The sequence below is a fragment of the Panicum hallii genome, chromosome 9, assembly GCF_002211085.1.
Source record: "Panicum hallii strain FIL2 chromosome 9, PHallii_v3.1, whole genome shotgun sequence".
Classification (NCBI taxonomy): Eukaryota; Viridiplantae; Streptophyta; class Magnoliopsida; order Poales; family Poaceae; genus Panicum; species Panicum hallii.
Genome location: NC_038050.1, coordinates 57,687,732 through 57,713,102, shown reverse-complemented (window position 1 = coordinate 57,713,102; position 25,371 = coordinate 57,687,732). Strand labels below are relative to the sequence as shown.

Here is a 25,371-nt window from a genome sequence, read left to right as displayed (position 1 = left end):
TCTGGATCCATTCGTATCCATGAATATAACGTTTGAAACACCCTGTACATAAGCATGTAAGAGGATGTCTTGCGGAATAATGAACAGAGTTCTGACCCTGTACTCCTGTTGCTAGCAAGCATTGGATTAGGTCTTGCTTGGATTTTTTTTGGTGTGCTATTTGTTTGCTTGCATTATAGTGGATTCGTGTGGTGACAAGCTTAATCCATTGCTGTGAGCACTTAATCTAGCTTGTCCTGTTAGTGCTTAGTAGGTTGATTGCATTCTTGTTTTCTGTTTACATTAGTCGTAGGGCAGCACTTGGGGTCAACTAATTTTCCTTGCTTTGGTCCGGTGCATATGTGTTGAGCTCAATGGTGGTCAGCTCCAGCCTTTTATTGTTAGTGCTATTTTTTTCTTTGCTTAGGTGTTAACATCTGATTTGTGAAGAATTTGACAGATTTAAGCAACAAAAATCTGTTGACAATTCTTAATCTATATTTACAAGTGATCGAGTGAAAGAAAAGATTATCTTTGACTATTCAAACTTCGAAACTAGACTTATTGTGGGGTCATAGAAAAGGTAGCACGACGCACATGCAAAAATAGTTTTTTTTCTTGAGGCTTGAGCACAGACAAGCAAAGAAATACTGCCTTTTCAATCTAGGAGTGAATGAAGTCCTACTGCAGCTTTTTAAAGAGTAATGTTAGCCATGGTTAGTCCTTATGAAATTCATGAATCATTTGACAACCTTATTCACTAAGAGGAAATAATAGAAGCACATCTACCATAGCATTGTGCGCACATGCACATATCAGATTATAAACAATACAGGTGCTTCATTTGAGTCAGGAACCACAGTTGTTCAGTTGAGTAGGAAAAATTATGTGTGTTTATTTATTGTGGCTTGTGCTTCTCTTTGGAATAATAGCAAACATTTTAGCTAAGCATTGTTTAAATGCATGGGCTAGCTGAACATTTTGAAAATTATCTACTGAATATTATTAAATTGCTAGCTCAGTACTACTTAAATAACATTTGAATATTGTTGAACTACTTTGTTACTGCACAAGAATGTGAGAATATGACCTCTAAAATATCCTTGAAAGGGCTGATATCAATGTGCAATATTAGCTGCAGTTTCTACTGGGCATGGTACGCTAGCTATATGGTGGATATAGAAAAAGAAACTAAAGGTCCTGCTGCACCTCCACAGAGAGAAAAAAAGGAGGAATGCTGCTATTTGTCTATAGAAATAGATCAGATCATTCTAAAAAAAACTGAACAATAGATCTGAAGAACTTTCTTGTAGATCTATACTATGAAGAATTTGCTTTACTGTAAAGACACCAAGACATTGATAGATTTAGTTTACTGAAAAGTTTACAAGTACAAGTCCAAAGCACTAACAATTGGTTCCGCAGTCCCTTGACGAATACAGTTTCGATGAGGTGTATCTGATGGCTGTGTTCCAATCATGTTGGAGTCACAAGGCCAGCATACAACTTTTGCACATGTTCACCTCTTGTAAGGCTTGATGTGATAAAGTTTGATCTGATCACCAAATTCTGCTCCTTCTTGGTCAACTCTGTGCTTCAGGCTTCTCCAGATCCTTAGCGTATCTGCCTGTATCAGTCCACGATACAGCGTTTCAAAGGTCATCCTCTGGGGAAGGAAACCTTTCTCTATTATTTCCTTAAAAGAATGGCACGCCTCTCTCCATTTCTGGCTGTCGCAAAAACCATGGATCAGCGAGGTGTCCGAACCTTTTTTAATTTTTAGGCTGATAAGTAGTGCAGGGCCCAGCATTTGCCTAATGGCATTTCCTTTATACAATTAGAGACGATGAATCTGCCACTTGTGCTTCCTTATATACCGGTTTTTATATTTTCTTACATCCACTTGGTTGATCCCGTATGGATAAATGCTGTACCCAGTTAAAATTAGAACATAGATGCTTTAGAGATGCCGTTTTCTTCAAAGATGGCACATTATTATGCATAGACAAAACCAGTAAATTATGTGGATTCCTGAATGGCTGACGAATTGTATTTGTGATGTCTAAATACATGAGTTTTATTTACAGGGTTTGTGTCATCGTCTTCTGAACTGTCCCTGCTTACAAGCTACTAGGTGGTTAGTTATTAAAAAGGTGTGAGGTTAGTTACATTTCTTGATGAACTTATATATGTAGGTTGTTGTTTTCGAAATATGCATTGAAATCTAATTTAAATACAGCTCTTCTCTTCAGCCCTTGCAGTTTCTGTTTCGTTTGACGCTGCTCATACAAGCAAGCTAGACAAGTTGCAACTGAAAAGGTATGTACTTAGTTTCGTAGCTTGCTTCTGCTATCAAACGCATTTGTCCCTTATCGTGTCAATGTTTATCTTGTTGCATAATGTGTTCTTTTCCCTTGCTATGTGCTTGTGATGATGAGATTGTCACCTTTGTTTTGCCTTCGTTTCTTTCTGGTATATGTGCTGCTTACTTGTGGTTGCGCTACGGTCTTCCTTAGCTTTATACGATCTGATTCTTGATGGCTGGAACTCCATCTGAGAGGGTTGCGCGTTGCCGTGAAAAGGTGAAGAAGAGGAAACTCTTGGGGCACGGGCGGTTTTATTCTTAGGAATTCCCTTTTTCTTGAAGAAAAAAGACCTTTGAGGGGTAATCAAATGCTCTATTTTTCCTGCCATCAGCCTGTGGTAAGCCTTCTTATGAGGCTGGTCAGCCCAGCACCTCTGCTCAAGTAGCAGTGCCTGATCAGCAGATGACGCTCAGTTGGCCGTTTTTTAGTCCAAAGAAAGCAGGTTAGTTTGGGTTAGGCCCCATGTCTCCTTCGTTTGACCTTTGAATATAAAAAAGTACTGGAATACCGTACACCATAATTATACCTATTTGCTACTCCCTCGTGCTACACAGGACATAGGTCTCTGATGGACTTCCCTAGGGATGTTGCTAGCTCAAATAGACGTCATCGACTTCACATACGTAGGGTGCATCGTAGGATATGCATCAACCCTTCTTTGACCTCTCTCGGAGGTGGTTTCCTCTGTCCTGCTTTGGAATTTGAGCTTCTATCCTTTCCTACTTTGCCGGCATAACATTGTCTATTCTTAACTATTTGGATCTGTGGCAGCCTCCAGTGCTACACCGGCTGCCCTGCTTTCTCTTAGTACAGAATATATTGAGACTCTTAAAGGTGCCTAAACACTTTCTCTATGTCATACGAGATTTAACATTTCTTTTGTGAGTTGCACACAAACATTTATCAATTCTATGTTGTAGAGAACTACCCCGACCGGTCATATTATGGTGGCCCTACGCATGAGTGCGCGTACTGTGGGGCTGTTTTTTGGTTCCAAGAGCGTGTTAAGCGTACCTTCGCTGTGACACAATGGAAAATTATTTACAACCTTTGCTGTAAAGGAGGGAAGATCAGGTTGGAAACTTACAAAAAACCGCCAGAGCCTTTGTGTACCCTTTTGCAATTCGATGGTGATGCACGATCAAAGAGGTTCTTGCGTCAGATTCGATCATACAACTCCCTTTTTGCATTCACTTCACTAGGTGCGGCTGTCGATAGGACGATAAACAGTGGTAATGCACCTTATGTGTTCAAAATTAATGGAGTAGTTCATCATCGTATCGGTACACTGTTGCCCCACCAAGGAACACGACCTAGATTTGCGCAGCTCTATATTTATGATACTGAAAACGAGATACAAAACAGACTTAATTTATTTGAGAGTGATGACAACACTCGTGTTCAGCCAGATCCTGATACTGCCCTTTCTTTGATGAATATGCTAAATGAAAATAACCAACTTGTCAAGGCGTTTCGATATGCTAGAGAACGTATAGAAGAAGAACCTGGTAAAGAGGTTACACTTTGTTTGTTAGGGTGCAACACACGAGATGATGTTCGATACAATTTGCCGTCGAGTGGCGAGATTGCAGCTGTAATTATAGGCGATTATTCTGCTGCTGAATACACCTACGATGTTCTTGTGCATGATAAAAAATCTGGACTCAAACGTGTTTCATACCTACATCCATGTTATATGGCCTTGCAGTACCCATTATTATTTCCTTACGGTGAACATGGCTTTTATTTGGGCATTAAATATAATGAAGATGAGGGTGACGGGAAGAAACGTAGATATGTCACAATGCTTGAATTTGTTAGATACCATGTGCATTATAGGTTGAACATCCCCAATCCATACACTTGCTATGGACGGCTAAGTGATCAGATAGATGTTGATGCGTACTCGACAATAGAAGGATCGAGATTGCAATTCATTGCAAACCACCAAAAGGAGCTACGGTGTGAGTCAGTGCAAGGAATAGCCGATGCTATTGATAAGGGTATGACTAGCGTTGATTCTGTTGGTAGTAGGATGATTGTGCCCCCCTCTTTTACTGGCGGTAGGAGATACTATGTCATGAACTACCAGGATGCAATGGCCATCTGTAGAGTATATGGTCCTCCCGACCTCTTTGTTACTTTCACTTGCAACCCCAAGTGGAAAGAAATATCAGATGCATTGCATTTTGAACCTGGGCAGCAACCATGTGACCGTTCTGAACTGGTTGTTCGGGTTTTCCATATGAAAGTTGAAGAATTTATAGTAAACATTCGAGAGGGGAAGACATTTGGTCCGGTCCGTGCTGGTATGATATTCTAATGTCATGCCTCATCCCTTTAGTCTACCTCCTATTCTATTTTGACTGATCCTTACTTTTGCCTACTTTATGTAGTTCTATATACCGTTGAATTTCAAAAGCGTGGCCTCCCACATATACACTGCCTTGTGTGGCTAGCGACCAGCAATTCCGAGTTTAATGCCTCTGCTATTGACAATATAATTTGTGCTGAAATCCCCGATGTGAACGCAGATCCATTGGGATATGCTTTGGTCGATGAATTCATGATACATGGTCGATGTGGTACTTACAATAAAAGATGCCCATGTATGAAAAATGACAAGTGCTCCAAAAATTTTCCTAAAACATTTCAAGACGAGACCATCATAGATAACTTTGGGTTTACGATATATAGAAGACGTGATGATGGCAGGTCTTTTTTAAAAAACACCATTAGATTGGATAACAGGAGCGTCGTTCCACACAACATGTCGCTACTGAAGAAGTATAATGCGCATATTAATGTTGAATGGTGCAACAAAACGAACATGATTAAATACCTCTTCAAATATATTAACAAGGGGAGCGACCGAGCGAAGGTGTATTTTGAGATTACCGCGAAAACACCCAATGCATCTCCAGGGCCCCACCTGGCTCCTCCTAATGAAATTCAGGAATACATTGATGCGAGATACCTATCCACATGTGAGGCCGTATGGCGTATTCTTGAATTTGACATTCATTATAGGACCCCCTCCGTAGAGCGATTGACTGTGCATCTTCCTGGTATGAACTATGTACGATATGAGCCTAACGCTACCTTGACAGAAATACTCGAGAGCCCTGCAGCAAAAAGCACTATGTTAACAGCATGGTTTGATGCTAATTCAAAGCACAGCAGGGCAAGGCACCTGACCTATTGTGACTTTCCAAAAGAGTGGTCTTGGGACGCTTCACATAGGTGTTGGCGTCAGAAAACACCTGACACTAAAATTGGGCGGATATACTATGTGCATCCAACTGCTGGAGAGTTATATTACCTACGCATGTTGCTAATGATAGTGAAGGGAGCTACAAATTATGCTGATATAAGGACGTTTAACAACAAGGTGTACAATACGTTTCGACAAGCATGTGAGGCACGTGGACTCCTTGAAGACGATAATGAATGGAACCTTTTATCTGATGAGTCAATAGTATATGCATCGTCACATCAGTTGAGACAATTGTTTGTCATGGTTGTGCTGCACTGCTCGGTTGGTAATGTGCGTGCCTTGTTTGACAAATATTGGCTCTATTTTTGTGATGATATACACCGTTCGGTTTGCCATGCCCTCGGAAACCCACATTACATTGTGCCTCATGAACAGCTTATGTCACTGCTCATAAACAAACTGACTGATATCTTTGCTTATAGTGGCGGCAACATAAATGACTATGACTTGCCAAGGATAGTAACTACATGTACTGATGTGTATGATAATAGATTGATCAATGATGAACTAGATATAGGGCCTCTAATGTTATCTATGCAAGCTGTGTCGTTAGTATCCCAACTAAATCCTGATCAAAAACATGTGTTTGATACAATCATTGCACGAGTTTCGTGCAACTCTCCTGGGTTTTTTCTTTGTTTGTGGTCATGGCGGTACTGGAAAAACCTTTTTATGGAATGCGATCATCACACACCTTAGATCTGAAAAGAAAATTGTTTTTGCTGTCGCTTCATAAGGAGTTGCTTCTCTATTACTACCTAAAGGCCGCACCGCACATTCTAGATTCAAGATACCTTTTGACTTAAACGAGGCTGGAACATGTAGTATAAAACGAGGCACCATGTTAGCTGAGCTCATAAAAGTATCTGCACTAATAATATGGGATGAAGCACCCATGACACATCGACATTGCTTTGAGGCACTAGATAGAACCTTGCGAGATATACTTTCTGAAGAGAAACCCGCCAATGCTATTGTTCCATTTGGTGGCAAACCTGTTGTTCTTGGTGGTGATTTTCGCCAAATTTTACCTGTTGTTCGCAAAGGATCACGTTCTGCGATTGTTAATGCATCCATTACAAGCTCTAAGTTATGGCAGCACATGTCTATTCTAAAACTACATACAAACATGAGACTTCATAACCCCTCTCTAGATGCAACCCAACGTGCTGAAATTGAATCGTTTGGCAAGTGGATCTTATCTATTGTGATGGGACTATTGCTGCCGAGCAAAGGGGAGAGGAACGTGAGGCTTCGTGGATTACAATTCCTGATGATCTGTTAGTGCACACCGACGGTGATAAGACTGCTGCCCTTGTGGCAGGGTGTTTCCAATTTTATTATGAATTACAAAAATCCTGAATATTTGGCCGCACGTGCTATTGTCTGTCCTAACAACCAAGATGCTGACGACATAAACGATTATATCGTCAAACTGGTCCCTGGAACGATGTTCAGTATCTTAGCTGCGACACAATATCTAAATCAACTAAACATATACTGATTTTGATGTCTTGTACCCAACCGAATTCCTAAATTCCATCAACACAAATAATTTCCCTATCCATAAACTTGTGCTGAAAAAAGGGGTCATTGTTATGTTACTCCGAAACCTTAATCAAATATGGGCCTTTGCAATGGCACAAGACTACTTGTGACGCAACTTGGACAGCGTGTATTATGCTGCACAATACTGACTGGCTGCAGAGTTGGTGAAGAAGTTTTCATACCGAGGATCGCTCTTAAACACTACAGATGTAAAGTGGCCATTACACTGCAGCGAAGGCAGTTCCCTGTGTGAATATGCTATGCAATGACGATCAATAAAAGTCAAGGGCAGACCTTATCAACGGTTGGCCTTTGCCTGAAAAAACCAGTTTTTACACATGGCCAACTTTATGTTGCTGTTTCAAGATCAACATCTAGAAGCGGCCTTAGATCCTGATTGAAAATGACAATGGCTCATGTGGTTCGCAGACTCGAAATGTAGTTTACAGAGAAGTCCTGGATGCCGCTAATACAGCATCAGCTTAGACCTGTTTACATAGAAAAAAAAAGAAAAAAGCACTATACGTATTTTAGCATGTAAATATGATTTTATCAGAGTTTGGTGATCTCTGTTGTTGGCTCTCATTTCTTCGTTTCTGCTGCTGAGCTTGGTGCTGCATGCAAAGTATTTTGATCCTAATATGTTAGTGTGTTTAACTAATCGCAATCCCACATTTGCTTCTTTCTGTCCTACTGTTTCTGCACCTAACAGCTCTGTTTCCATACCAACAGATGGGAGACGTTTTGATTGGTGCCCTTATGGTTGGGGACTGCAGTGACTGCTTATGCGTACGTGCCTCTAGGATTTGGGAGTTCAAGGATCTTCAAGATGAAACAAAGCTGCTGCATACTGATCTGGTGTTGCTCGATGAAGAGGTACAGTTTATTTTTGTCTGCCTACTCTTGCCTACATGAAGAGATGCTTGCGTATTTTTATTTGCATTATATATCCAGTAACAACATCCATTGGACAGAGTAATATAACAACACCAAAGTAAACTAGGGATATTTCCAAGGATAGAAGCTGTCGTGTTTCATCCGAAAAGTAAACTAGGGATATACTGTGCATTGGTTTGTGATTGTCCAGCCAGATGAATATATTTGTTAGGCATGTTCTCAGTTGATTGCTTTGACTATAGCTTGACCATATTACTTGACACATTAATTTGTGATAGTTATTTTTTTTACCAGAATTACCTCAACGCGTTTACAGCACACTGCTTCTCTAGGATTTTGTTTATTCTTGTACTGACTGATCTTACTGACTTGTTCTACAACATATGCTAACTCTGATTAATCTATACAGGGAAATAGCATTCATGCACAAATCTACCCACCTCTCCCAGAAAAATTCAAACCTTTGTTAAAGGAAGGAAGAGTTTACAATCTCTCCTGTTTCCAAGTTAAAAAGGCGAACTGACTTTATAAACCAGTTCAAAATGACATTATGATCAGCTTCACAAGATGGACTACAGTGGAGGAGGTTGTTGAGATTCCACCAGCTTTCCCAGAATTCACCTACTCCCTTACTCCCATAGAGAAGCTCCCATCAGTTTTGGATAACAAAGAGTACTTTACAGGTAAGATTCCATAGGCCAATACATTCTACATGTATGCAGGTGAAAAACAAATAAAAAGCTTCTTATGCATTTTTATCTCCATGTTAGATGTGCTTGGCGCAATCACAAAGATCTCGGATGCTTTGCCATTACAGCCAAGATCCCAGCAAGTTGATACCATAAAAAGAACTGTGACAGTATGTGATGAAAGGTTAGTTTTACATGCTTTATTCTATTTTGCATGGCAGTAGGTTCTGCACCTATGTTTGTATAATATTGTGTGACTGCAATTTCACATGAGCAGTGGTGCTTCTCTGGACGTCATGCTTTGGGGTGAGCGAGCCACTTCATTCCCAGCTGAACAACTTCATAAAGATGGACAGCATTCACCACAAATTGTATATTTGTTGGCACTCTTGTGAGGGGCTATGCTGGTGCTGGTATGTATATCTAACAACTGTATAGTGGCAAGTGTTGTACCACTATGCTTAAAACCGTTCCTCGCTGTTTTAGGAACCCATCTCATTGTCTGGCGGTCATCATGCAAGTGGTACATAAATCCTGATGTTCCTGAAGCAAAAAACCTTATTGCCAGGTCATGTGCCCATCTAAAGCATTATTGATACTCACTAGCAGCATTTGCCTATGTACTAACTAACAACTAACCTCTTTTCTTACCAGCATGAAAAGCGTGCACCAACCAGTTGCACTCGCTCCACAGGTAAAATACAGTGAGCCCAGAACTTCTATTGCAGAACACAAAAAAGTATCTGATATCAAGTATCTTCACCCCTTCAAGAACAAGGTCATTCCTCTGGCACCACATTCAAAACGATAGACCTAACTGGCTATATAAGGCTGCTTACTTTCCTTGTATATTTTTACAGAAAGTAGAATGGTTGGTTACAGTAAAGATAATGAAGATTGATAAGTCATGGTGGTATGAGTCGTGCAAGAAATGTTTCAGGACAACTAGGCCTCATGGCAACACCTACAAATGCTCTAATCCAACATGTAGCACCATTGGTGCGCCTAGCCCAAGGTACAGGTCATACTTGCTACACTACCATCCATTTTTTTCGTCTAGAGGTTATCTTCTTCACAAGATTAGACGTATACAACTTTTACTAATTGATTCTCTCACTGCAGGTACAAACTGGTCATCACTGCTGGAGACGAGACTAGTGACACTGAGTTTGTCATGTTTGGACGCATAGCACAGCGTCTCATAAAAAAGACAGTCGATGCTCTCATTGCCAATAATCCGCCTGGATTTATCCCTGACGAGATCACTAGGCTATTGGAAAAGGTTTTCACGTTCAATGTTTGCTTCACAGAGAATACAATTTCTTCTGGCAATGTCTCTTTCCAGGTCAATACCATTGTTGCGGAGATTGACGATGGGAATCCTGTTCCACTAACGTCGGTTGGGTCACAGTCATCGTCAGCTGTGCTCTCACACCATGCAGGCAGCAGTGTAGAGTGCACACCAGAAAAGGACTCTGACTTCACTTTACCTTCACCATCAGCCAGATCACAGGCTACTCATGCATCAAGCACCACACCTTCTAAGACCGTGATGCCTGACACTGGGCTACCAACTACACCACGGAGCAGCACAAAATCTGATAAGAATAAGGTAGAATAGTTCTCGCAGCCTGATATGCAAACACATGTTTTACTTCAAGACTTACTCTTGTCAAAATCTCATGTACAAAATTACAGGCAGTGCAGGACAAGGACAGCCGCCTTCCAAGTGAGGGCCCTGTTAGTGTCACCAATTGTACCAACTTATTCAACGCCTGAAGCGCAGCAAAGCACAACTAAGAAAAGGTCAGCACAACATTGTTTGATTCCTTTAGTTATTTCAGTTCATACCACATAATTTTGTGCATCACTAAGGGATAGAATAATGGTTCTAGAAACCGTGCATCACTCGAGAGAAAAACTGCAAGGAAGATTGTTTTGGATGATGGTGGCAAGAATGACAGTGGGGATGATTCCGCTGCTCCCCCTACTGGGCCTAGGTATCTCCCACTCTCTGCTTAATTGATATTGCATTGTGAATATGGCTAAAAAATGTACAATGTATGCAATCTGGCCTGGTATCCAATACATTAACAAGTTAATCACTAGAATGTGGATGCAGTTCCAACTTGGCCCAGTATTTGTTTGCCAGCTTACAGCTACATACCTCTAATTTTGTGTGGCTCTCTCAGGATATAGGTATCTTTAAAACGACTGGCTCTTGCTTGCAATCAAGATTAACTTATAATTGTGTGGCGTGAGGAATTTGTTTTGATGTGTGTGGTGTGGATCACAATGCAAAGGAACCAGCTTGGGTTACATTCACAAGATTTATTTCATTGAATGCAGAATGTGCTGCCATGCCCACGCCATGGTAATAAATCCTCTTTAGCCTTAAAAACAATGGAAAAATAAATGACAGGCTGGTACGTTACTCTGTTTACTTAAAGGACCATGAAGATGAGGTGGTATGTCGCCTGCCACTACAAGTTATAGGCCTGTTTGTTTCTGTGTCTGGTGGCAGTGCTTCCTGCAGAAATACGTTGCAGAAAAGTGGGGATTCTTGTGCCTTGCATTTTTGTCGGTTTGCGTTCAAAGTTTGATTATTTCTGGCGGTGCAGTGTGGAAACGTGCAGCGCTCGGTGGCATTTTAGCTGTTCTGTTGCTGATGCTGCCAGCTGTGAATACAAATGGGGACTATATGGTCATCCTTGTCTAAATGTGTTTACATTTCAGTCATTTTACCTATTCATTTACTATACCACGTTTAACCCTTATAATATAACTAGCTGATTAGTGCATTGTGCCTATTTATGCTTTGGAATTTAGGATGTTCTTCTATATCTGGATCTTGGATAGGCTGTCCTATGCCTAAGTAATGTGATGACATCTTTTCCTATATTACTTGAAAGTTTTGTTGAAACTACTATGGAAAAGAATAAAAGGAAATACATTGAATAAATGGAAATGTTTTGTGATGTGCATAACCTTTTAGTGGTCCTATATTTTCTGAGAGATTCTCTTTGGGTTTAGCTAAGTCCTAGATGAAAGTTTCCAGTTAATAATCTTCAAGTGACATGCATAACCTTTTAGCTGTTGCTTTATTGTCTCAGAGATTCTCACTGAGTTTAGCTAAGTCCTTGCTCTAATATTTTTTTTGATATCCCTATTTGAAAGGCGTTTCTACATACTCATCAAGAATAGGCTTTTGAAAATGCTAGAAGTAAATCAACGTAATGAAAAATTAGTTTCAGTATGTTATTATGCTTTGCCCTTACTATCCTCTATCATTGATTGAATTATCCCTGATGGCCTCTTTTTTCTATACAGCCCAGCCAAAGGTGACGCCTAACCGAAACAAGGATCGTCCTACTTTTGTGTCATGCTTTTATGTTCATATGGATAGACTGCAACGGATGTGTGTTAATCTACTGCTAGGAGTGGGATTGAGCGAAAGGCCGCCATCCTTTTGTGTTTGATCTGAAAGCAAGTAACACTTGTTCATCTGCTGCTACGAACACGCTGTCCAGCGCACTTACTACTGTGACAGTGCTTGTATTTTGAGAACATAACGTCTTATATGCGCCCATATGGGCCCTCTTTTGTTGGTAGTATCAAAAAACTAATTTAATTTGTTGGTGCTTGCTTTTCAGTCAGTGCTCCGAACAGCCTTACATGTTGCAATGTAGTTCAAATATTGTTGTTGCCGCTTATGCATATGTAAATAGAAACTTATGATCGCCTTCTGATGTTTCTTTAATCCGTTTTCTTCATGCCTATTGGACTTCGTAGTCACTGTAAGGCATACGACTTCCAGTAATACTGCTGTAATATTCTGCTGCCTGACTGATATGTGCTCTGAATTTTTTTCTAATTGCTCGTGCAAATACAGAACTAATAATGTGCTATTATTTGCTTTTTCTAGTCTTTTGGTGACCACCTTGAATTCTAATCATATCAACTCATGAAATGAAAACGGTCTTGAAGAATGCCATTTAGACAGAAATCATTCCCTGAGGCAATGGTGAAGTTAGGCTTCTTTTTTATATACATTTATTTCTGTGCCTAACATTATGTTGCGTTTGAGCAATTTAGTTGTCTCAAGTGCCATTGAAACACGCAGTGACGTAAATATTTAAACTAACAACTTATATTTGATTTATAGGTACTACAAGTTGTCTTCAATGATAGGGCGCGCAAGGCGCGCCTAAGGTTCTAGTTATGGTAAATGGAAATGCAATTTTTAGAGCTAGCTATTGATGATGGATTGTAAATGGGTGAATTTCGTTTTGTGTTGCATTCTGTGTTCCGTGGGCAATGACAAATGGAATTATTACAGCTAGGTGTTGAGTAATGTATAAAGCTTTGACATGTATAATTGAGAAGTGTTCTTTACCACTCTACTTGGTATGTTGCATGATATGTGATGGGGTGTGTGCTGAGAAAAGAAAATTATATATTTTTTCTTGGACAAATAGGCAAGCCTCCTTATGTATATAATGCAGGGGGTATAAAGGGAACTATCATTTTCCTCTCCTTATATAAGATGTCCATAGGGCCAATGGAACTTACCTCCGATTCATTGGAAAAATGCCCATCCTCTCTCTACTCTCTTTGGAACTTCTCTCTCATGCAAATTTCTCAAACATGTTAAAGTCATTGTATTTTTGTTACTATATCTTATGACTTTTGTTAGTTGTATTAGGGTCAAATATGCCAATCAATTTTATGTCACTCGGCCTGTAAAGACTCGAAAATTAAGTGATATCATAAATATAATTTTATAACAACTTCTTCAGCCATGAGGATCGGAATAATATAGAATACGTACCAACAACATATTTAATCACTAAAATTAAAATTTTGTATTGAAAATCCGCATATTCAAATCTTATTAAGTCATAAATATTGTACATGACATACAATCTAACCAATTATGTGGGGAACATAAATAAAAGAGTCATTTTTAATACCTTGGAAAACACTAATTATCTGTTTTCAAAACTGAGGAAATAAACAGCGAGTAAATCAATATATGTTTTTCCTCTCAAATTGTAAGATAACATTATCATCATTAATTTGGTTTGTTGGTTCCTTCATAATCGACAATATACTACACAATATAATAATCTGATAAGTACTTGACAATGATGAGGAAGAAACTATTGGTAAAAAGAAAATAGATACCAATCTTGGATGGCAATATCAAGCGACGTGTGTTTTCCTCGTGGTGTATTGTTGTCTACCTAGTCAACGGTTTCAAAAGCCTTGCAATTAAGAATATTTCATTAAATCCATCTTGTGTATTAAAGCATGTTTAACAATTTTTTATATGAGGATCTTAGATCCAGTAAATTCATACATGTTCGGTTGTGCCAAGTTATTATAGACAGCATAAGCAATTGGCTAGAGGAGCTTTCTGTATGCTGGATTGAGGTGCATTTGCATGCGTTGCAAGATGCCAAGGTGCAAGTATGGACCTAATCACGCCAATTAATTATTTTTTTGTCCAACAGTATAAACACCTGTGTAACAAAGAATGGATACTATTTAATTTTAATAAAGGCTTAACGAGATTAGTCACATGCACATATACACTGATAGACTCTTTAGATATCTTAAACTCAAACAGCATTCTGAAGCAAAAGAATAACCATCAGTTATCAGTCATAAATAAGACGTGGAAATCGATTTCTACTTTGATATCTATGAATCCAGACACGAATTGATGGGCATAAACCTTTTTTAAAAAACAATTAAGAATTACACTAACAACCTATACAACACTTTATTATTCTTTATGAGTCCTTGAATTTCTCCTCGATAGAAGGGTACGAGATTACAGGAAGCGTTTGTATTGTCGTGTGTGTGTATACATATGTGTGTGTGTGTGTGTGTGCAAGGGATGCATCAATAACATGAGAAAAATATGGTAGTGCTTTTCCATCCATAACTGCAGCTTCCCCAAATCACCATATTAGATTCGATCAAAACGCGTCGACTCAACTCGCATAATGTCAACAGGGATTCTGAAACTTACATCTGTAATCTTTACGTCATGGTGGTGGAGACTAGAGGCATTACATCTTGTCGGTGTTTTGTACACCGGCCAGTAAAATATACGCCGCGATTCTCTGTAGTTCGATGGCTAACGCTCAGGACACAAAGGTTTATACTGGTTTAGGCGATTGCTCTATGTCCAGTGTGGGTGTTCGTTCATGTTACTTGCGTTTGAGCGTTGAGTGCTTACAACAGGGTCTTTGCAAGCGTGCAAATGTGTGGTGTGTGCGTGAGAGTTGAGAGAGCGAAAAGAGAACCCAGCTCCCCTTTTTAGCCATGGGGGTTGGGTTACAGTGAGAGAAAGGGGTACCTCATCCCTTAGGGATGACATACTAGGGACGAGATCGGGAGCGCTACACGTGTCCTAGGTGGTGTCCTATAGGGTTGTTGCACTCCATCACGTTGTGACATCGGGAGATGTGCGATAGGTCAGCCATAGTGTCTGGCGTGGCTTCAGTCCTATCTGCCAACTCCATCGCAGGACATGGCGCGGGCGTGGTTGTCGTACGGGCAGCTTCTGTCAGCAAGGTCGTGCTCGGCTACCCTCATTGCCGTGTCATCGCTCCGTCTGGAGGTCGGATGGTCAGATCGCTCTCCCTCGGGCTGAAGGAGTACGTGGTGGGCCTTGATAGCATGGCGCACCTTTCCACCATAGGCCTGGTGGTCGAACGTGGCACAGTACAGGCGGTCACGTTGATCAGACGGGACGTGGGCGTCGGTCAGGGTAGTTTATGATGGCCCCACTAACCAGCGGCCCGCGTGCCATACCCTTGGTTAGTAGCCGGCGCCCTTGCCCCTAACTGTTAGGCCGGGCACGTGCGGGTCACATCGCCCTAGCCGTCCTCCATGCCCTTTCCGGTTGGGAGGTCGGATTTGATTTCCTTCACGTGGGTGCACTTTCTCTCTTGTTCCTTTATAGCGGGTCGGGAGATCGCCGCGTGTTCCTTGCTCCCGACGGCGGGTCGGGAGGTCGGGGTCGGGGCTTCTTACGCGGGCCCGAGCGGTCTACACAGCCCGAGCTGTTTCGCTAGTTGGACCTTCGTCTCGTTGGGCTGCGGGGCCCATTTAAGTGGTGCGGGAGTTGGCTTCTTAGGGGTATCCGTGGTATTTACCCCCATCAAATCTGCTCACCTGTTTCTGCTCCCATGGCCTTTGGTGTTTTCTTATTATCAACAAAAATGTAGCATGCTCCCCTCCAGGGGTGCTGGTAAGCCCAGCTCTATCTCGATCCCAGTCATCTAGGTCAACTCCACGGCATGGCAGCTCTCTTTATACATACACAGACATACACGTATATATGATTTGGATTGGCTACCGACCCTTTGGGATAAAACCGTCTCTCTGATTTAAATAAGGAGAAGAGATTAAGAAGGATTCTTAGGGTAGATATGACCAGTGAATGGTACTAATTATAGACTTCACCTTTTTGAAAGATCCAAAATAGGGTGGATTTAATTTTTTTGTAATGGCAGATTTGGGTAATTAAGATATAGATAGGAGGTTATTTTAACCTAATTCCATAATGGTATAGGTGGGTAATCTTTTAAAACAGAGTAGATCCGGCAGCTATTATTATCAATGATGATTATAGTATGCTGATTGGTAGCCATATGTTTTGCTTCTTTTAGAGAACTATTGCAATTTCTCTTCTTTTCTAGGGTGTCCATGTAGAACCCTTAGGTGATTTCATATGGAGACTTTAAAAGAAATCTTCAATTAGTAATTGTACGATGGTTTGCTTATAAAATTATGCGATGAAACTATGCATTGGGGGTATATTCCATTTATCAACTAAAATTAGTTTTGGAAACCATCCCATAAAACGCCCCACTGTGCGTTAGCCGTCATAATGGGCTAAACCCTAAGAATGGCCGCGTGGCTGCTCATCGTCACAACTGTGCTGTTTCGGTCTCTCCGCTCTTGGCAGCCAGCATGTCAACGATTGTTGCGGCGGAACCGGTAGAGCGCCCGCAAAGGAGCAGACGACGTAGCTGAATGATATGAAGCTAAGAGAACAAAACGAATACTATTGTATACTCCCTCTCCTAGCGGTCCCACCTGCCACCCTTTCATTTTTTCGGATCACGAGAAATCGATTAGCTAGTCTTTGGTCACTAGTGATCGTTCTCTCTCCTATTTTTAACCTTCCACGTTAGATGTAGCTGGGAACTTCGCTCGCCGCTGGAGGCGCCCTAAGACCCTCTCCAATGGGGTAGCTCTAAGCCAGCTGAGAGATTTTTTTTAAATCGATGAACAGTGGAAAAAGTGATGAGCTAGCGCTCCGCTCGTCGCCTGGATCTAACACTTCCCTATGCATTTTCCTCTCACAGGCACGTTTCCTCTGGCACTTGCTTAGCCTGTATGCTACTATACCGGTGCTATCTTAGAGCCATTGCTGGCTCTAACCATTGGACAAGGCCCAAGCGAGAGCTCCAGGGTGTACAAGCGTCCTTTCAGGACTCGTCGAGTACTTACTACACGGCGATCTAACAGCAGAGTGCAAAGGAGAACTTGGCCTGATCATTGCACAGCGCTTCGCGCGCCGCGCGCGGCCATCCGCCGGCCATGGACCGCGCGGGGAGGCAGCGGGTAGTGGCGACCTTAAAAGCGCCCTGATTCCATGCCGGCGCCGTCGCTGTTGCTGCTGCCCGTGCATACACGCCACGGCCACACCGCTCCTGTCCCCTGGTGGCGCCGGTCCAGTTTGAGTCGAGCTGGCCGGTCACCTGCTGCTGCCCACCGCGCACGCGCATTCAAAATTGAAAAAAAAAAAATGGACGGAGAACAGAGCACGTTCAAATTAGGCTGCTTCTTCTCCTCCTCCTCTCCGTCCTGCGAATTACTGGCCGTGTTTAGCATCTACTAGAAGCTGGGAGGAGATGATGGGTGGACAAGTGGACGAAACCACCGGGGAGACAGGCGGCGAGCCGTGCTGGACTAGCGGCCAGCACTGGCCGGGATTACCAAAAGGACGGCACAGCTGGAGCGCGAATCTCGAGGCTAAACAAAGCCGGGCGCAGTACGACATGCTACTGTATTTGGATTCTCCCTACGTGCGCCGGTCAGCTGCAATTGACTCGTAGCCCGGCGCGGCAGGGGCACACGAGTGAAGTCTAGCTGGGAGAATCGAATCGAATGGATTCGCGACGGCGCCGGAGTCCGGAGCGGCCGTGAAGCCGCGCCGAAGGTTCGTGCGGTCAATGCGTTGCTGTGCGTCTCCTTCGATGGTGAGACCGATGAGAGTAAACTAGTAGCAGTGCCCTGGCAGGCGTAAACAAAGCCAGGACGAACAGAGTACAATGCTGGTTGCCTGGTTTCACAATTTTCAATTACCATCGATCTCGATCGCATTGCCTGCTCACTCTGTTGCAGACTTGGAGTCAAAGGGGGCGAGGACGGTGTCGCTGCGAGGCTCCAGGACGTCTGTCCTAGCTGCCCCACGGGCCACGGGCCGGACACGAGCAGCTTTTCCCTCGCTGCTGGTGGGGAGTGCTACCACAATGCTACGTGCCCAGTACACAACTCGATGCAATCATGGATGGACCACAGCTCCTCATTCCTGTGTTGGTGTTGCAACAGCAGATGCGCTTTCCCTGAATCTTCAGATCAACGACACGCGCCATGCGGTTCTGCATTGGCTCGGAACGTGTTGAACCAGGGTCCGGTACCCACAATCAGCACGCGAGCTGTTTGTCTCGGTGTCGCCGCGCGCGCGCACCGGCGCGTTACCCGCTACCGCCGCGCGCGCCCTGGTTCCGGCGGGTACAAGGCAGGCAGCCACCGGCCGCCGCGGCCGTGCGCGCTGCTTGGTCCAGGCCTCATCAATCCCACGTACTCCGATCCTACGCCGCAAGCTAGCTCCCCTGGGGCACCGGCAGCGCACAGCGACCTTGCGGGATGTGTGCCGACGGCCGGTTCCGTCGTGATCCCCCGCGCGTTCCGCGTATTTAATCCGCGGCCGCGGCCGGCCGCGCGCGACGAATCCCCACGCTCCCGAGTCCCACTCCCACCACCCACCGCGCGCGGCGCGGCGCGCCACGCCACGCCCTGTCCCTTGGTGGCCGCCGCTCGCCTCCGCCCGGGACGAGCACCTGCGCCGCCCCCGCATCGAGACGAGCTTCAACTCGGGCTTCAACTCGGGGGCATTTGTAATTTGTTTACTGCCCGCACGGGCACGGCCAGCCACGGCGGCCGAAGAAGCTGCCCAGCACCCGCGCGCTCTTCCCGGCACTCCTGCTGCTGGCTCTTAAAACCACACGCGCTCGAGGGCGCGCTGATCGGTTGACACGGACACGCGTGGCGACGCGCGCACTGGCTAGGCTTTGCTACTTCCTCAGATCGAACACTCGAGGTGCGACTAGGGAGTGCTTGGGGTGAGTGTGACAGAGGCAGTGGCCGCGGCAATGGCGGCGGGTGCGGGCGGGGCGGCGCCGCTGAGGCTGAAGGATCTACTGGAGCTGGACTGCGACTCGTGCAGCGCCGCGGGCTTCCGCTGCTACCCGCGCCGCCTGCTGGGCGAGTCGTCGCCGCCGGCGATGCGGCACCTCCTCGACTCGCCGTCCTTGTCCCTACAGCGGCGCCGCCCGAGCAAGCTGTCCACCATCTCGAGGAGCCTCTCGCGCCGGCTCGGCAGCAGGGGCGGCTTATTCTGGCGTCGCCGCAGCGAGGACGAGGAAGACGATGCCGCGGCCGCGCCGAGCGGCAGCGGCTCGGAGTCTGGGTCCTCGTCGACGGAGACGACGACGAGCGACAACTCCTCGTCGGCCGGAAGGAGGGGGTCGCAGTGCGAGTCGGACTCGGACTTCTCGACGGCGACCTCCGCCTCGGACAGCATGGACGCCGCCGCCGCCGGAGATGAGCCCGAGGTAATTATTACTGCCTTGTCGTCACTGCTTCAGTAACTGGTCGTTAGTTCAGTTGGCCCGTCTCCTCCCACTGCCTGCGGTTAGTTCCATTTCTTGCGCGCGTGTAATGACTCTCTGCCGGATCATCGTGCGTGCCGTGGATCAGCCATGAAACGGTTACGGGAAGCCCCACATATTCATGCCACAACCAACTACTCCTCCTGCATACGTACACACGGGTTGGCTCGCCTTGTCGATCATTGATGCGGATGGGATGATCCCTCGCACCGTGGCCATACAAGCGTGGAGGTGGAGCATCCAAGGGATCCGCTGCATCGACGCACGACGAGCATAAGCTAGTACACGGCCACACTCTACTACGTAGTTGTCCATTGTAGAAGAGTAATTCGCGCGTGGCTCGTCAGAGCACCACACGGCCAAGCTAGTGTCACTCCCGAGTCGCAAGCTAGCACCAGTCTCATCGAGGCGATCGATTGATGGAGACGACCGCCGACCGGTCGAGATTGCAGCACGCGGGACATGGAGTAGCGAGCTAAGCGTGCGTTCGTTTCCGGGTACCTAAAGTTTAGAGGGGTCACATCAAAGAGAATCTTATCATTTAGAAGTATTAAATAAAGTCTAATTACAAAACTAATTGCAGAACCCTAGTGCTAATTCGCGAGACGAATCTAATGAGGTATATTAGTCCATAATTAGCGAATAATTACTGTAGCATCACTGTGGCAAATTATGGATTAATTAGGCTCATTAAATTTATCTCACGAATTAGCACACAGTTGTGCAAAAAATTTTATAAACAGATTTTATTTAATACTTCTAAATAGCAAGATTCTCTTTCACGTGATGTGTCTAAAGTTTAGAGGGTGGAAACGAACATGCCCTAAATTTCCGGCCAAGACCGCTAGCCGGTGCTGCGGTGAGATCTGTACCCTGACCTCGAGGCAATCTCTGTAGTAAGTTGTTGGTGCGATCGAGAACCATCTCTTCGAGACAGCCTTGAGTACGCGGTACAGGTTGTCTGGGCCGTCAAGCACTGCAGGAGCTAGGCGTCGTAGGCGGTCGCTGAGAGATGAACCACTGTTTGCCGGCCTATCAACCGCAGAGCGAGCTCGCCTAGTCCGTCCGGCCACCAAAACCACCCCCGCTCCGCTGTTCGCGGCGCGCACTGCAGCACGGCACGGCACGCCGATGGCGCCCGGACCGGCGTGGGCTGTGGACCGGCCAAAAGGAAAAAAGTAGCTGCGCGCATGAATGCGGCAGGGCCTACGCACGGTCAGCGGGCGCAGCTTGTCGGGGACGGGGAGTGACTGGTGAGTGAGCGAGGTAGTGAGAGAGCAGGGCAACCTACCCTTTCCCGTCTGCACATGCCGCTCGACTACAGCTACAGGTCTGCAGTGTCCCCAGTGTTCTTGCTCCCAAGCAAGCACGAGCGCCCTGCATGCATGGGAGTAGCCTCGAGCCTTCAGACAGAGTGAAGGCCGGGCCCTGCTGCCATCCGGCCAGTGATGCCCTGGCCCGCACCGTGCCGCTCCGGCCTGGCACCGTCCGTGCCAATTCGCCACGCTGCTCGCGCTCGCCCTAGCAACCACCGGTACGTGGTACCGCCAGCCATGTCGTGTTCGTATCTTTGTCTGCACTAGCACTACGATCAGCGTCGTCGTCGCGTCGCATGTGCGGGCGCGCGAACGCGACGCCCGCACGGATTAATTAATGTCCAGATTAACACGCCGGCTACGGTTGGTCAAACGAAGCCTGCTGTCGCGCGATTAGCCCGGCGCCGCACGTTCCGCTGTCGCCCGTGCGGCCGTGCTTTGTCCTCTACGAAAAAGTTCACGGCGCCGCCGGCGACCAGCCCCCGGGAGGGTTCGCGGCCTCGCGGGCGGGCGGCCTCCCCACCTGCCGCTGCTCCCGTACTCCTCCGGCCTTTGGCTTTGTGTTTCATTGGCAGTGGCATGATGATTGGGGGTGATCGAGCTAATGTTTGGTGCGCGCGCGCGCATGGCACGGTTGGTGCGTGCCCGTGCGATGATAATGCAGGCCATGAAGAGGGGGTCCAGGTCCAGCTCGGGGACGTTGGAGGCGGACGACAAGGAGGAGCAGCAGCAGCTCAGCCCGGTGGCCGTCATGGACTTCCCCTCCGACGACGACGGCGACGCGGACGACGCCGGCGCCTGCTCGCCGTCCTTCAGCCTCGCGCGCCTCCAGAGTAAGCGGTCTTCTCTCAGCCATCATCAATTACGGGATCGTGTAATCATGCACTGTAATACAGTAAGCACGAGCGGTTCATTCATCCACGTCAAGTGCAAAAAAATAATGAATCACCGAATTGAAAGGATGCGAGCTGGGGAAAGTACATGTAAAAGTTCAGGGCCGCGTGGTCGTGTAACCACGAGGCCATGTCCGACGACCTGTACCCAGTTACCCGACCGAGGCCTGATCAACGGAACCAGTTGAGGTCTCTCGCGGAGTCATGCACAGTGCGTCGTGTCAGTTCGGAAAAGAGTGTACCGGATAGAGCAGAGGCACGGGCACTGGGCAATTGACCGTGCTCTCTGAGATGCCGTCCGGTGAACATGCTCAGTACCGATTACAGAGTACAGCAAAGTTGCAATCATGTGGCTGTCAAATCTTAGGAGGTCTTTATTCAAAAAAATAAAAAATATCTTAGTATTCAGAGCAACTCCAGTAAAATATCTACTTAGAATAGCCCGGTCCCTAGAACAGTAAGGATCCCAAGTCCACTCCTTCCGCCCCTTCTCCCATAGGTGGCTATGGAGGTCCCTACTTTTTTATTTCTACTATTCCTCTCTCTTGCCTTGTGCGCTCCCCGCTGCAGCGTCCCTGCCTCCGCCCACAAGCTGCGGCCCGCTCGTCACCAGCCAAGTTATGGTGTCCACGTCGCCGCCAGCCGAGCTGCGGCATGCTCGACGCTACCCCTTCTAAGCTCTGGTTTGCCTATCTTTGTCCTTGAGGTCGAGCGTGCGTGCGCTGTCCAAGCCCAGATGGCATTGCTCCGGTGCTCCCGGGCACCTCTTGCGTCTTGATCGGCCATGGAGAGTACGGGGAGTGTGGGAGAGCAAGAGAAAGAGAGAGATTCGAGTGCGCGGAGGGAGAGTAGGGGAGGGAGTGAAGAGTGCGAGAGAGGTAGACGAGGGAATAAAAATAAAAAATACATAATTGACTCACATGTCAATTATGAAAATTGGAGCTATGAAGTAGGGGCTAATTCTGAAGTTATAGATTAAATTTAGAGCCCAAAAAGTTGAGATAGCCACTACCTAAGAAGTAGGGATCCGCTACTGCTGGAGTTGCTTAGGAGTTGTTCGTCGGGCGGGCAGTGCTAGTGGTGACAATGGAAACGGAAAGATATCTAAATCCGTTTCATGCATATTCGATCAATTTTTATCCTAATAGATGAAAACACTACGAAATAAAAAGATAAATATTCGAGATATTTGAATCCATTTCCATGTTTCCCCGATCCGTGGCACTCGAGAATCTCCTCCGTTCCTGTCGTTTGCCCGGCCACGACAAGATACGGACATTTTAAAAGCCGTGCCAAATTATGCGGAGATCTTGCTGGATCCACAGCGCCAGTGACTGGTGGGGAAAGGCAGCAGGCTTATCTGATCTCCCGGTATTGAGTCCTCGACACATTTCGGATCCATGACCGCGATTTGACCAATGCAATGGCCCACGTAAACGTATGCTTGCTTAATTCGCTTCTTGAAAAAATATTCATTTCTTTTTGTCGTGGAGCAGGGAGAAAGATGCTGCGGCCGCAGCACAAGATCCGACGGCTCGGGAGCACCCAAGAGCTGGGCCCCGTGGACCTTGAGGCGCGCCTCGCCGCCCCGTCAGACACCGACGACCTCGCCGGCGATGTCCCGGCGCAGCTGGTTATCCAATGCCACACCAAAGACGCGGCGGCGGCGCCACGCCCGATCAGGAGCCACCGCGGCGCCGGCGTCGTCCGCCGCGAGCCGGACGAACACGCCCTTCTCGAGCTGCTGCTCATGGACGCCGGCGCGGACCACGTCTCGGAGCGGCTTCTGCTCGACTTCTTCGTCGAGATGAAACGACGGCGAAAGGCCGAACGGTGGGGAGACGGTGAGATCCTGGCGGCGGCGAGGGGCTGGTTGGACGGCGCGGGGAGCGAGCGATGGGGCCTGAACGACGTGCTGCGCGGCGGGGAGGCCGTCCTGGCGGAGATGGAGCGGGCCCGGCGGTGGATGCGTGCCGGCGAGGAGGAGCGGGAGGTCGGCGCTGTGGTGGCGGGGATGCTGGCCGACCGGCTGCTGGATGAGGTGGTCTGGGATTTGCTGCTTGTGTAGGTTTGTTTCATTGGTTTTGAACTTGGATGTAAGTAATGTTGAATGAAATCTCGAGCATGCTGCAAATGGTGAACTTGCTTTGCAGATTGCATGGCCTCTTACGTTTAGGGATGGTAATGGGCTGCCAAGATTACCGAAACTACTGAACTATCCATCCTCCGGAGGAGAGTATTGCTGGGAGCTGCATAACCGCTATGTTCAGAAACCGGCAAAATGAACGATCACACAGTTCAAGGATAACTATAAGTTGGATCTTCAGAGCCTTTCGTTATTGGGCTGGTTTGAGCCCATGTGTGCCATTGAATCACAATGTGGGCCGGTTGTGCGTCATTTGTCGAGCCAACCTGTTGCTGAGCGGTGTTCTTCTTTCTTCCATCTTAAAAACAGAGTCGGTCACTCGGTCTGAGCGAAGCCAACGAGCTCCAATTCTTTTTAATATTTTGGGCCTCGGCTGAGCTATGTAGAGTTAGAATAGCTGTGTGTGCATAAGAAAACACAGATACACTTGGATCAAGCGGACGCTCCTCGCGAGGCAACGCGTCACAGAAGGCCCACCACAACCTATTTGCAGCTCGCCCTCGCCACCGCCACCTCCTCCGTCTCTGACGGCTCTCGCCGTCCGCCCACCCACTGCCGCGCCGGCGGTCTTCGATCCCGGCCTTCTCCTTACCCCGCCGCCACCCACCGTCCACCGGGGGTCCAGCCCTAGCCGGCCGGCGGACGAACCGCCACCACCGTCCGACCGCCGCAGCCCCCGACCTTCTCCTCTATAGCCACCAGCCATGGAAGCCTCCACCTGCGAAAACCCGAAATTCTAACCCTAAATGCCACCTCGACCAACGCTGTCGGCCGCACCACCGACCTCCCACCCCTCGCCGGCGGCCGCTCCCCTAACCCGGCAGTCCAGGCGGGGCGGCGGCGGCGGCGGCTGGGCCTTGTGCGACCGGTTGTATCGTACCTGCGCACGTGACACTTAACATTTGCGGAATCAAGCTACTACCACTAAGGCACTAACCCTTCTTCGTAATACAGTCAAAGGAATAGCGAAAAATGCTTTTGCTCTCAGCCATTACTGGTCCATCCAGCGTGAGAAAAAGGGTATAAATACTATTCTCACTACAAAACCGGTATTGAACACAAATCATCGCTGTTGTTTGTTAAGATTTTTGGTGAAGGAGCTGCAATGAACTGGAAGGACAACCCAATGTAACCGGCGCAGATCGTTCTTCCCCTACCCCATCCTCGATCTATCTGATGGAAGTTAAAATCCATATACTCAGATGTCGTGAAAGCTGAACATAAATCTGATGGTTGTGTGGCATGGAAGTTAAAGTTATCATTAAAAATGATATTTAA

General features: G+C 46.4%; 1 protein-coding gene across 1 annotated transcript; it reads left to right on the top strand.

The window, feature by feature from the left end:
* Positions 1 to 19,219: 19,219 nt before the first annotated feature.
* LOC112873207 lies at positions 19,220 to 24,233 on the top strand. Its single transcript, XM_025936223.1, has 3 exons — positions 19,220 to 19,681; positions 21,719 to 21,887; positions 23,444 to 24,233. Exons 1-3 carry the CDS (start codon positions 19,220 to 19,222, stop codon positions 24,013 to 24,015), a joined length of 1,203 nt encoding a protein of 400 aa, XP_025792008.1. The 3' UTR covers positions 24,016 to 24,233.
* Positions 24,234 to 25,371: the final 1,138 nt, after the last annotated feature.

What these genes read in the sequence shown, in the direction of transcription:
- LOC112873207 (XM_025936223.1), top strand. Translation starts at nt 19,220, where the DNA reads ATGGCGGCGGGTGCGGGCGGGGCGGCGCCGCTGAGGCTGAAGGATCTA. An exon ending in CCGCCGGAGATGAGCCCGAG is followed by an intron (nt 19,682 to 21,718) that starts GTAATTATTACT and finishes ATGATAATGCAG; the next exon opens with GCCATGAAGAGGGGGTCCAG. An exon ending in CAGCCTCGCGCGCCTCCAGA is followed by an intron (nt 21,888 to 23,443) that starts GTAAGCGGTCTT and finishes GTCGTGGAGCAG; the next exon opens with GGAGAAAGATGCTGCGGCCG.